The sequence below is a fragment of the Benincasa hispida genome, chromosome 3 (assembly GCF_009727055.1).
Source record: "Benincasa hispida cultivar B227 chromosome 3, ASM972705v1, whole genome shotgun sequence".
In the NCBI taxonomy this organism is placed as follows: domain Eukaryota; kingdom Viridiplantae; phylum Streptophyta; class Magnoliopsida; order Cucurbitales; family Cucurbitaceae; genus Benincasa; species Benincasa hispida.
The window spans coordinates 41,131,963-41,145,072 of record NC_052351.1 but is presented as its reverse complement, the minus strand read 5'-3'; the positions used below and the strand labels follow the sequence as shown (position 1 = coordinate 41,145,072).

Below are 13,110 nucleotides of genomic sequence, written 5' to 3'. Positions count from 1 at the left end.
TCTCCAACAGGCTAAATCATAAATATATATATACACCAAACTTTGCTTTAAGAATAACCATATTCTATGTCAAATATATGTAAATATTCTCTCAAATTACTTCTTTGCTTCTACAAGAAAATTTCACTTTGGAGAATGAAAATCTTTTGTTTGATATAAAACATTTTAGGTGAAATCAAAAGTAGTCAAATTGAGTAGCTTAACCATAATTGAGATGTCAACTCACTCTTAAGAGGTAAAAAGTTCAATCTCCCACCAAGATTATTGTACTAAAAAAATGATTAATTGTCTCTAATTAGGAATTCAAATTCTACTCTCTCTCTCAACCTATTATTCTTGCTTCCATGATGAAAATTTCAGTGGGGGCAATTGGAGGCAGCCAATGAAGAGTTATTCTCGATTACTCTCACTTTAAAAATTGAAACTTCGCATTTGTATGATCTCTAGATCTCTGGTTTGGTTACCAATTCATTCTAAACAGGACGACAACAATAAACAACTTTTGTCGCTTTTAGACTACTTTCTTCCCACTCTTCACGAATTGGATTTGAAAATGTCTTCTTCCTTAATGCTATTGCTATCCCCTAATACCTTCTTCCAAGTCAACCGCAGAAACAATGACAGCACTGCCACATCCAATTTTCCATTGAACGCGCTTCTTCCTTTCTTTCATTGTAAATTTAGGACACAACAGACTTCTTCGTCTTTATGCTGCCAATTTTGACCTTCCCCAATATATAAACACTGTTTTTGAAGAAACCCCATCTGAAATTTTGCCCCAATTTCATCATGGGTTCCTCCCAATTCCAGTTCTTCATCGTTTCTCTGTTTTGCTTCTTCTCTTTCATTGTTTCTCAGCAGCCTTATACGGGATCGACCACTGCCGATTGTCCCGTCGCCCACAATTCAACTGGCAATTTGGGTTACTTTTGCAACACCCCCAATCGGAGTTGCCAGTCGTTCCTCACCTTCAGATCCCGCTCTCCATTTAACTCTGTTTCCTCCATTTCTACTCTGTTAGGTTCCGACCCGTTGGAGCTTTCTCGAGTAAACTCCGTCAACGCCTCCGCCACTTTCCCGCCGGAGAAATTGGTGCTTGTTCCAATCAGTTGTTCCTGTTCGGGTCAGTTTCTTCAATCAAATCTTTCTTTTACTACTCGGACTGGCGATACTTACTTTGCCATTGCTAATGAAACACTGCAAGGTCTCTCGACTTGCCAAACTCTTATATCTCAGAATTCCAATATTAGTGTCACTAGTATAAAGGGTGGGGAAAGGATTCTTGTTCCTCTTAGATGTGCTTGTCTCACCAAGAATCAAACTGATATGGGTTTCAATTACCTGTTGAGTTACTTGGTTGTATTTGGTGATACTGTTTTACACATCGTTCAAAGATTTAAACCATTTGGTGCGGATAATGGGGCTACTCTTGAAGCCAACGAGCTTCAACTAGGTTCCACCATCTACCCTTTCACGACTCTTTTAATTCCCCTTAAAACCGAGCCGTCGAGCACTGGAATGATAGAGCCTACTTCGTCGCCGCCACCATCTCTGCCTGCTTCACCCCCTTCGGCCACTAAAAGAACATGGGTTTATGTCGTCGTCGCCATTGTAGGAGGAGTTATTTTATTAGCTGTAATTGGGGCTGTAGTTTTCTTTGTTTGTGCAAGGAAAAGGAAGAAGAAAACTGAGCATACAACTACAGAAATTGATAGCTTTGAATCAACTGGGAAGCCATCAGAGAAAAAGTTGGATGGAGAATCTTCTTCTATCACTTTGGAGAGTATATCTAGCGCTGTTCAATCTGTCAAAGCTTACACTTTTAAAGAACTGCAGGATGCAACTGATAATTTCAGTTCAACCCATCTGATTAAAGGGTCTGTTTATCATGGCACAATCAATGGGGACTCTGCAGCTATTAAGAAGATGAATGGAGATGTGTCGAAGCAGATCAATTTACTGAACAAGACGAACCATTCGAATCTCATTCGCCTTTCAGGGGTCTGTTTCGAGGAAGGACATTGGTATCTTGTTTTTGAGTACGCTGCTAAAGGGCCCTTGAGTGACTGGATTGATTCAAATGGTAGTAGCAATGGTAGGATCTTAACTTGGACACAAAGAATACAGATTGCGGTAGATGTCGCAACAGGGCTAAACTATCTCCATAGCTTCACGAATCCACCTCATGTTCACAAGGATTTGAAGATGGATAACATACTTCTTGATGGTGATTTCAGAGGCAAGATCTCAAACTTCAGTCTGGCAAGATCAGCGGGATGGGAAGAAGGCGAGTTTACATTGACAAGGCACATTGTTGGAACAAGAGGTTACATGGCTCCAGAATATCTCGAAAATGGTTTGGTCTCTACAAAGCTTGATGTTTATTCATTTGGGATTTTGTTAATCGAATTGCTCACCGGGAAGGAGGTTTCGGAGTTGCACCGAAAGGAGAATTTGCAGTTGCCTGAACTTCTTGAGAAGGTGCTTGATGAAAAAGATGGGAAGGAATATTTAAGCCACCTGATGGATCCTTCATTAGAAGGTAACTTTCCCATTGAACTTGCTGTTCTCATGATGATTATCGTCAATCGATGCTTGAACAAGGATCCGTCTCAACGCCCATCCATGGATGAGATTGTTCAGTCCCTCTGTCGAATTTTGAGCAGTTCTTTATCTTGGGAATTGTCAAACACTTCTGTATGACACCTCCAAACTCATAATAGAGCTGATCAGAAATTCTGTTCTTGTCAAATTACAGCCATTCATTTTAAGTATAGGATCTTACTGTTTCCACATTGTAAATGATGTCTGATTTTTCTACCTCATTTTTGTAATGCGAAGCTGTAATAATGTTCATATCTATATACATCACATCTCAAGGAAAAGCAAAACACTTCTCTTCAATCTGTCTACATATAGCAAACCACACAAAATATTGAGTTGCCTCACCGACTTTCACATGGCATCATGTTAGCCTCCGTTGCTGCTGACTGAAGAATCCTTGTTCTTCATAGTGATATCCATGGCTGGATCTGCTACTTCTCAACTTGAGCCTTGGTCTTGAGACTGAAATAGAGCGCAGAGACTGCTAGAAGATATATGAATATTTCATCTGAGTTCTTGTTCTGAGTGATTTATATATAATGAAGCTAAAACTTTAGGATTTTTTGTCTTTATCTGCTAATAGAGATTCCTCTTTCCCATTTCTCTTGTTGAAGCAGATGCCCATTTCATCACACAAGCTGCCAATAGCCCAAAAACTTTGACAATTCCCTTTTCGGCCATAAAATATTAAATTGAAGGTTTTACAAACTTATTCCTAGCTTTAGTTATTGGTTATGCATATTTAGTACCTACCAATTTTTTTTACAAAAATGATTAATCTCTGAATTTTGTAATGTGATTTCATATAGTGCCTTTTGTGTAATACAAGTAACAAAAGGATAAGCTGACCATGAAATATGCCTATTGAACAAATATTAGTTCATTTGTCATAACATAAATAGATAGATGGCTAGAAAGATGTGGATTACTAGACAAAATAAAGCATGTATAGAAGTATCAAACTCATTTAATACATCAAAAATCAAATCACAGAGAAAAAAGCAGAAATACTTCATATAATGAGTTGTAATAACGAGTTGTAAACTTTTCAAAACACTTGTACTTATAAGACTTTGAAAAGACAGAGTCAAAAGTTTGGAAGTACTTAGAAATTTCAACAATTGAAGAAAAGTATGGATAAACAAAAGAAAAGGTCAAAGTATTTTGATGATGATTAAAAACTTATCAAATAGAACGGATCAATTGCCATGATTATTCATTTTATTACATGTTTTCATTTTTTACCAACGTTGTACAAACAATTGTGTTTTTTCCTATGATATCAACTTTTAAACTGGGAAGGTCTGAGTGAGTTTGATGTGATCAAGAGTTTCCTTCAAACCATACTTGGAAACTGCCTGCTCTCCCACCCTGAACCCATCTCCATAGGCTGGTGAAGCATCCAGTTCGATTTGGCGTATGAAACATTCTCCAAGTTTTTTCTCTATTTCACTCAGTTTCCCTTGCTTGTTTGAACATGGTGGTTGCAGGGAAGAAGATGAACTAGTAGCAGCCATGGAAGCATCAGATCCCATATTGATTTTGGATTTCAGCCATATGTGAGCTAGGACTTGGCAGATACCTTCCTCAATTTCTGGTTTTAGATTGGGATAACCTTGAAGCCTTAGCCAAGCATGCATCATCTCATGTGCTAGAATGGATCCTGTCAACAACCTGGGTAAAAGGAAATGTGTGTATATTTACATGTGAAAACTAAGTTGCAAACCAATCATGTGCACTTTCAAAATAGACAAGGGCTTATACTATTGTGAAGACATGTAAAGGTTTTCATTGTCCTAACAAGTAGTATCAAAGCTATGCCCTATACTTAACTCATGTAGATGAAATCCTTGGCTGCTGAACAAAAAGTGACAAACCTTTGGCGACTTAGTTATGTAATATTTGGATGGTTGAAGGAGAGTATATGGATCTTTGCTTAAAGAGAAGGATCAATAAAATGTGCAAAGAAAAAGAGTGGTTAGCAGTTGCCACTTACTATATCCCACAATATGTTTTAAGGTTGATGACACATGATACAAAAAGAGAAGTTAATCATATAAGTATAAGCTCTCAATATGTATGAAAGTGAATGACTATATCAAAGAATACTCAATGGTCTTTTGTTTGAGGAGAAGATGGTAAGAGATACAAATATAATTAGACAGATTTCAGTCTAGAAGTAAATAATATCGTACTATCATGAAGATACGTTAAAGTTTATTGTCCTAACAAACTATGACTACCCGAAAACTTAAACGTAATAAGTTCTTATGTGTTCTGAACAAATATGGTACCTGGGAAGGCCATATAGAATGAGTATAGCAGTAACTTCACAGTTACGAACAAGTCTGCGGGGCTGTGTGAGTATGTCAAGGATTGAATGTCTCCCAATATGTTTCCTCATATGAATCTACTAGCAATGATCATGATCAAATCAATTCAATTCAGTCAAATTCGAAAACAATTATTCTAATAAAACACTCTTATACGTTATTGAGGTTGAATTGAGATAAAGAGATTGAAATTCTAACAATGGGAATGGTTTGCTCTTCTGACAAGCAGAGCCCACGAGTTTCGGATAAATGGTAATGTCCCTGATCCAAAAAAATGAATCCCAAATTGGTAAGACAAAAAGGGTAACATTCAATGAAGAACCAAAAGAACAGCCTCAATGTCACTCACATTCTTTTCCCCTTCCATGGCATTGTTCAACGCTTCCCTTTCGACCAGCCCCAACGGAATTGTTTGGTTCAGTTTCATGTGTAAACTTGCAAAGAATTCTTGTATCTCATGGAAAAGAGGTTGGCACTCATTGGTGTCCATAATCTTGAAGCTGAAACACTCTGGACACAAGCTTCTGCCATCTTTGAGTAAAATGTAATTGATTCCTTTTGGCTGCATGAAGGAGTAAGCTCACATCTGTGAATGTGGGACAGAGAGAAAGAAGAAGAGAGAGAGGATTACCTGTAATCTTTCACAGCTAACACAACTGGAAGTTCCATCATCTTCATGGGAAGGGCAGTATTTTTGTGCCCAAAAAGGATGCTCGCTAAATTTCACCACTCCATTAATATATGGGATCTAACAGCAACAACACAAGGAAAAAGAAAAGGCAGATGATGATGGTAAGGAAAATATTGAAATTAGGAACATTTTGCTATGATATTGTCGACTTTGGGTGTAAGCCTACATAGTTTTGTGTTTTTAATCACTATGCTCTAGTGACTTGTACTAATGGATTTTTTTTTCTCTTTTTTTTTTCCCAGTAGGAAACTGACTTCATTGAGAAGAAATGAAATAAATACAATGACATACAAAAAAAGAAAAAAAGAGAAAAAAAAAACCACCAGGAAGAACCAAGAAAGCATGCAAGAGCTCGAAACTAACTACAAAAGGGGGACTACAATCCAACCAAATCAAACCAAGGCCATAATTACAAAAGAGCCTATTAACAGATATTCACTAGGAGGTGCTAAACCTCGCTTCATTATAAACCTCCTTACTCGATCTTTCCACTAGAATTCTGTTATTTCTTTCAATCCATATACCCCAAAGAACAGCTAAAAGTTTAGTATGCTATAACACTTTGTTTTTCTCACGAAAAGACAAAAACAGGAGCACTTCTTCAATCATAAAGAAGCAATCTCTCTTCCACGCCAAATGTAAGCCAAACGAGCTCAACCACCTAATGGAGTCGTTCTTACTTGTACATCTAGACCAACTAACTTTTAACTGATATGGTACTAGGTTTGATATTTTGATAATTCATTCATCATAAAAATCACAAGCATTCAAGATTTGAAATTACTTACAAAGTTGTTGCATACATAGCATTTAGGATGTCTATCCCTAGGACAAGATGTGTGATAAGGTCGATTTTCAGACATGTATAACTGTCATGAAGCATCAGACAGAATCATCAAATATAAGGATATATAATACTTAGGATTCCATAAATTCAACAAAGTCCAAGATTTCTTCCCTCCTTTAAAGCTACCTCATCATCTTTGATTAGCTGTTTGCAAGTAAGGCATAAGAGACATTCTATATGCCAAACAATACCATTCCAACAGAAAACATGTTCGTGTATGCTTATCTCGGTGTTGCATCCAGCACAGAGAATCCTACACAAACTTGCTGTATGTTAAAAGAAAAAAGGACCAAAATTAAGTGGTCGAGTTAAAGACGTTTGCATTTAAGTACTAATTAAAATGAAGTTTGAACATGTGAATCATTGATAAAATGAATATAGAGAGAATGGAGTTTGCAATAGTTCAAACTCAAGAAACAGATGTCCCGGAATCAAGAAAGGTTAAATATGACAAGGGGAAAGTTTTACTTCGACATAGCGGCCGAAAAAGGTCGAGAGGAAGAAGCATGTGCACTGCCATTTGTAAGAGAAGACTCCATGACTAAGCTTAGTTGCATTGCATTGGCAAGCTGCTCATCTTCTTCAATTTGGGCTGTGATGGCTTCCATCTTGTGTTTCTCTAAAATGATAATATTTTTCATTAAGAACTTGAACAAACTCAATTATATGCAACAAAACTTGAATCTTTAACATGAACTCTTACCAATGATACGTTGCTTTACAACTTCCATTTCTGAGAGTGATAATGCCTTAGCATAATCAAATTCCTCTTGATCATATATGCCATCCTGCAGTTTAATTCATCCAATAGAACAAAACATACCACCATTTTACTTTCAAAAAGTGCCTTTCTTTGGTTGCATTGATGTAAATCAGAAATGTGAACAAGACTCGTGACCAAAACCGACTTTTTAAATCAAGAAAATTTCAATAAATCATCTCTCAAAAACACAATTTTTCAAGTAGTTTTATTTACCACAAAAAGAGACAGATCATACAAATAAACGAGTTTATCTTTTGTATCTTAGAAAGATGATTTTAAGGAATTTGCTAAGCAATGACTTTTAGAAGAAATGAAAGAAGAAAGTATATAGAAAGTGTTTGAATTTTACAGTTGAATGGAGAAGCATGGGCAAAAGTGAGATATGCTCATTTCCATTTCTGCCATTATTACTTCTTAAGGTCCTATCAATATTGGTTGTCCACTCCATAGTGTACAAATGAAATCAACCTGCAACAATTCACTATTTTATTCATACTTTAAGGAGGAAAAAAAGTTTACAGTAAAATCACCAGATTAAGGATCTAATTGCAATTTGAAGTTCAGCATTTAAAATAGGAAGCAAACAAGTTTCATCTACTTTTTGTATCTAGTTACTTTACAAATACAAAACAATGACCTTCAAACATATTTAAACACAAATCAAATCACAATCTATTATGTTTAATGCCCTAATTGCTCTCTTAACACTCTCAATATTTCAATATCTTCATTGTTCTCTTAAATTAGTCAAAACAAAATTCCTCGTTCACTAGAAGTTGATACACAACAAAATGAATATCCACTGAGTTTCTTTCTAATATTTTCTCTTCAAACTACTGCAAGAGATTCTAAATTGATCAAAATTTCATATAAACTAGATTACCCCAACTTGTTTCATTTTTCTTCTCTTCAGTTTCAACCCATATAAAGAACAAACTTTCCCAAAGAACCATTGTAAAACAGGAAAAAAAATGGAAAAAGGGAAGTGATGCTTTGGCTGATTTTCTACTTACCCATAAAACTTCAATTTGAAATTCATCTTAAAAGAAAGATCTTTATAAGAAAAAATCATACCTTGTTTGCTTGAAATGAAGATTGAGATCCTAAGAAGAAGAGATGATGTTTAAAAGAAGTTGATTTCAGTCAGAAATGGAATAGGACAGAGTGTAGAGAGAGAGAGAGAGAGAGAGAGAGAGAGAGGGGAAATGTTGATAAGTTTATTTACAAAAATGAGATTCATAAAGAAGTGAAGTACATGCAGGTCTGTCCAGAATGCCACGGATCAAAAAGGAAATTAGAAAACTGAACTATGAAAATTATTGACTAATAAATTTGAAATACTCTTATGGTTTATCTCTCGTATATCTAACCGTATAAAACTATGGGCATTTTTCAAAAAGGAGATAGGTAGAGACCAAGAATAATAATTTCCCTTTTTTATGGAGAGTAACTGTGTTCATAGAATAAGAGGCATTTTGAAAAGCAGGTGGGGTATGAAAACTACTTGACTATTTGTATTTTTATATCTTCTTCTTTTCTTCTTTTCAAAAGGGAAAAAAGGAGGAAATTTGTTTTTAAAAGATCTCCAATTATGAGATTCCAAAAGTTGAGTTGTCAATGTGATTTGGTATGCCAAAGGGCAATCTCACTTATTATGATGAAGGTTCCTGGATGATGCCTAAAGATAAATATATGATTTTGTTCTTTTCCACAACTTCATTTGTTGTGTGTCTAAAATCTCTTCAACCAAAATGTGATGAAGTGATAGAATTTGCACTCTAAACAACCTAAGGAATAAAACTTCACCAACAACTCCAAAAAATTTAGTCAGCGTTTGGGACATCGATTTGAAATAGGTTGAGTGACCCATCTTTTGATGTGTGTCAAAGAAATGAGGATAAGGATTATTTTAACCCTTCATTTTACTATAGTAGTACTATCTATAACTCAATGATTAAAATAACTAACACTCCCTCCCTTCATTGTTTACAATGACTCTACTGTCAACAATAACCTTTGACGACTAACTCTAACAACCACCTCCGATATTTATTAATATCAGTATCATTTTACTTATATATACACATCGTGAGTATATGGATGGATGGAGAATTTGGTAATTGTATATTTTTTTTAGTTTATTAATACTTTTGTTTGCATATGACCCCCACAATTATTTTATATTTGTTTAGATATTGTTTACTAGTTGTCATTCTTTACAAGGATTGGGGTAGTTGGGAAAATGGAAAAATCTTAGATGGTTTTTTTTTTTCACAAGAAATCTAACCGTTGAACGATAAATTTTGGACCAATCATAAATTACCACATCATTCATTAAATTAATGACAAAATTCCAAATCATCAAATTTGGGACCAACTAGGAGGTGACATGTGTTCCAAATTGAAGTTGAAGACAACTTTTAATGACGCCACGTAGTTTTATCATGACCGTCAGATAAGATTAATTTGACCCAATTTGATATTATTATTTAGGTTAAAAGTCCAATTGAGCCCAAAAATAGGCTTAATTTAACCCAAATGTCAAATTAGACCCAAATCCAATAAGTTAGGCTCAAGGGGCTAGGTCCATAGACCAACCAAGCCTAAGCCCATGAAGCCCACTTGAGAACTCTACTTTCTTCATTTATGGGAATCAGCAACTCTACACTCTACAGAGCTTATAGGGAATTCTCTACAATCAGAAGACTCCATGACATCTAAAGTTAACCACGCTTAAAGACTGAAGTCCTTTGGAGATACAAGCATTCTGAAGACTAAAGTCCTTTGAAGATACAAGCATTCTGACCATGCTTGAAGACCAAAGTTCTTTGGAAATACAAGCATCCTGAAAACTGAAGTCCTTTGAAGATACAAGCATTCTAAAGAATAAAGTCTTTTGAATATATAAGCATTCTAACCACGCTTGAAGGCTAAAGTTCTTTGAAGATACAAGCATTCTTCCAAGACTCGAAGCTCAAGAACATTCACATGCCCCGCTTCTATACATCAAGCATACACATTCAATCGAGAGAGGATCAGAAGAACAAGTACTAGAGATCGAACCACATAGCATCAAATCAATATAAACTTCAACACCAACTCAAGTTTAACTCCACGAAACAAGTTTCTTCGGAAGCCTCGTGCGAGCACTGATCATCCAAGAAGATCGACAATCCTAAAGGCCGATCGTTCAAGAAGATCAACAAGCCCAAAGATCAACCATTCAAGAAGATCAACAAGCTCAAAGGCCAATCATCCAAGAAGACCAAAAAGCCCAAAGGCCGATCATCCAAGAAGACCAACAAGTCCAAAGGCCAATCCTCCAAGAAGATCAACAAGCCCAAAGGTCGATCATCCAAGAAGATCAACAAGTCCAAAGGCCGATCATCCAAGAAGATCAACAAACCTAAAGGTTGATCCTCCAAGAAGATCAACAAGCCCAAAAGTTGATCATCTAAGAAGGTCAACCAGCCCAAAGGTCGATCATCTACGAAGATCAACCAGTTTAAATATTAAAGTTTATTTTAAACTTATCAAAGAATTATTATATTTGAGATTGTACTCACTTTCCACAAAATTAATGCAAGTACAAAGTTCAAGTTCCACGAAATAAATTTCTCTTGAAATCTCGTGTGAACAAATTGGCATGCCCAATGGGACCTCTCTACCTCTCATCTCTCTCTCATCATCCAAGTCAACAAATTGACCAATGGCACCAAAGGAAGCCACATCCAAAGCTACCATCACAAGTGACGCTTACACGAGATCTGTCACTCGTAGCCATTCAAAAGAGATCATGTAAGAACAATAATAAGGTTTTGTCCTCACAAAGAAAATCTGGGAACAGCTGATGAAATCTCCTAAAGGCGGGATCATCATCAGAGAAAATCCCTTATTCGACAACTATACTTCTGCTATTGACCCATCAGATAAAGAATCACACTTTGATGTAGTGTTTGTCATGATCGCAAACGTGATGGCTGAGTCGACTATGGCGGAAATGAATAGAAAGATAAATCTCCTAATGAAAGCTATAGAAGAGAGAGATCATGAAATCGCTGCTTTAATAGATCAAATACAGGCTCGAGAAATTTCTGAGTCGAGTCAATCTCCAGCTATAAAAGCCAATGACAAAGGAAAGATTGTCTTGCAAGAGAACCAGCCACAACAATTTACCTCTGTCGCCACCCTGTCAGTTCAACAGTTGTAGGATATGATTACAAACTCCATAAGGGCTCAGTATGGAGGATCATCACAATCTTCCTTCATGTACTTCAAGTCGTATACCAAGAGAATCGACAACTTGAGAATGCCAGTTGGGTATCAACCTCTGAAGTTCTAGCAGTTCAATGAAAAGAGCAATCTAAAACAACATGTTGCTCACTTCATTGAAATCTGTGAAAATGCAGGAACCAAAGGAGACCAGCTAGTCAAGCAGTTCATCCGTACCTTGAAAGGAAACGCTTTCGATTGGTATACTGATCTAGAGCCGAAAGCGATTGACAGTTGGGAACAGTTGGAAAGAGAGTTCCTCAACTACTTCTACAACACAAGGCGCACCGTTAGCATGATGGAGCTGACGAATTCAAAATAGCAAAAGGGAGAGCCGGTCATTGACTACATCAACCGATGGAGAGCTCTAAGTATGGATTGTAAAGATAGACTCATTGAATTATCTGCAGTGGAGATGTGCACCCAAGGCATGCACTGGAAACTTCTCTACATTTTGCAAGGGATAAAACCTCATACATTTGAGGAGTTGGTAACACGCGCTCATGATATGGAGCTGAGCATTGCCAACAGGGGAACTAAAGATTTCCTAGTCCCTAAAGAGAGAAAGGATAAGGAAGAAATTAAGGGCACGAAAGAGATCATCAGTAGTGCCACAAAAGAGTCTATAGACATTCGTATGACCCCGCTGAAATTTTCCTCCAAAGGAAAACAAAAAAAAATTGATGGAAGGCACATGAGGGCGAGAAATGTCGTCCAACTCTTAAAGAAAGACAAAAGAAAGTTTATCCATTCCCTAACTCTGATGTTGCTGAATGTTGGAGCAATTATTAGAGAAACAACTTATTCATCTGCCAAAATGCAAGTGACCGAAACAAGCAGGAAAAGTAGATGATCCTAACTACTGCAAGTATCATTTGAGTCGTTAATCACCTAGTTGAAAGGTACTTCGTGCTAAAGGAGCTGATTCTAAAGTTGGCTCGTGAAAAGAAGATTGAGCTAGATTTGGATGAAGTAGCTCAGACAAATCACGCTACAGTAGCGACGACTTCAAGTGTTCCAACACTGTCTGTGTCCCATGATCAAAGAGAAAGCATGATCCAATTGGAAACCTTCAAGCCTATAGTTGTTCGATTCCAACAAGAGATTCAGACAACAAACTTCCAGAAGAAAGATGAGTCTGTTGAAGATAACGACAAAGGGTGGATCCTCGTGACACGTCGAAAGAGAAGACAACCAAATTCCACCCAAAAAGATCGTGCTCCTATTGAGGCTATAGAAAAAGGAACTAGACTCATAAAAAGAAAGGCAAAAAATGGCATGGAAGCCTAAGTCTACTAAGAAAGAAGATAAGGTCTTCCCTCAACTTTGACAACCGGTAACTTTAGCAGAATTTCTCCCAAGAAGCTTTCTTGATAATCATCAAAAAGAAGTATCATAAGTTATTGCATGTCATGCTATCAATATAGCGGAAGTCGACAACAATCATATAACTGTTAAAGAAGTCAACAACTCAAAAGAAATGAAGCAAAGAGTTTCTATCTTCGATCGTATCAAGCCTTCAACTACTCGATCTTCGGTTTTCCAAAGATTGAGTATAACCGCAGTAAAAGAAGAAAGCCAATGTCCAACGTTTACTTTC

General features: G+C 36.6%; 2 protein-coding genes across 4 annotated transcripts; one reads left to right on the top strand and one right to left on the bottom strand.

Annotated features, from left to right (window-relative positions):
* The first annotated feature begins 443 nt into the window (after positions 1-443).
* LOC120074353 (lysM domain receptor-like kinase 4) lies at positions 444-3,159 on the top strand. The gene has a single exon (XM_039027443.1). It carries the CDS (start codon positions 790-792, stop codon positions 2,701-2,703), a length of 1,914 nt encoding a protein of 637 aa, XP_038883371.1. The 5' UTR covers positions 444-789; the 3' UTR covers positions 2,704-3,159.
* Positions 3,160-3,753: 594 nt separating this feature from the next.
* Positions 3,754-8,595, bottom strand: LOC120074354 (protein DA1-related 1-like). 3 transcript variants are annotated; one of them, XM_039027444.1, is made up of 11 exons: positions 8,313-8,594; positions 7,588-7,706; positions 7,179-7,263; positions 6,944-7,094; positions 6,602-6,728; positions 6,417-6,497; positions 5,569-5,685; positions 5,287-5,499; positions 5,136-5,198; positions 4,899-5,014; positions 3,754-4,278 (listed from the first exon to the last, which is right to left on the bottom strand). In XM_039027444.1, the coding sequence occupies exons 2-11, from the start codon at positions 7,684-7,686 to the stop codon at positions 3,894-3,896; spliced, it is 1,437 nt and encodes a 478-aa protein (XP_038883372.1). In that variant the 5' UTR covers positions 7,687-7,706; positions 8,313-8,594; the 3' UTR covers positions 3,754-3,893. The 3 variants fall into 3 exon arrangements, with proteins under 3 accessions (XP_038883372.1, XP_038883375.1, XP_038883376.1); XM_039027447.1 differs by lacking the exon at positions 6,417-6,497 and having other exon boundaries at positions 8,313-8,595; XM_039027448.1 differs by lacking the exons at positions 7,588-7,706; positions 8,313-8,594 and having other exon boundaries at positions 6,602-6,741.
* Between the last annotated feature and the right edge of the window lie 4,515 nt (positions 8,596-13,110).

What these genes read in the sequence shown, in the direction of transcription:
- LOC120074353 (XM_039027443.1), top strand. Translation starts at nt 790, where the DNA reads ATGGGTTCCTCCCAATTCCAGTTCTTCATCGTTTCTCTGTTTTGCTTC.
- LOC120074354 (XM_039027444.1), bottom strand. Translation starts at nt 7,686, where the DNA reads ATGGAGTGGACAACCAATATTGATAGGACCTTAAGAAGTAATAATGGC. An exon ending in AGCTAATCAAAGATGATGAG is followed by an intron (nt 6,498 to 6,601) that starts GTAGCTTTAAAG and finishes GCTTCATGACAG; the next exon opens with TTATACATGTCTGAAAATCG. An exon ending in GCTATGTATGCAACAACTTT is followed by an intron (nt 5,686 to 6,416) that starts GTAAGTAATTTC and finishes TGTTGCTGTTAG; the next exon opens with ATCCCATATATTAATGGAGT.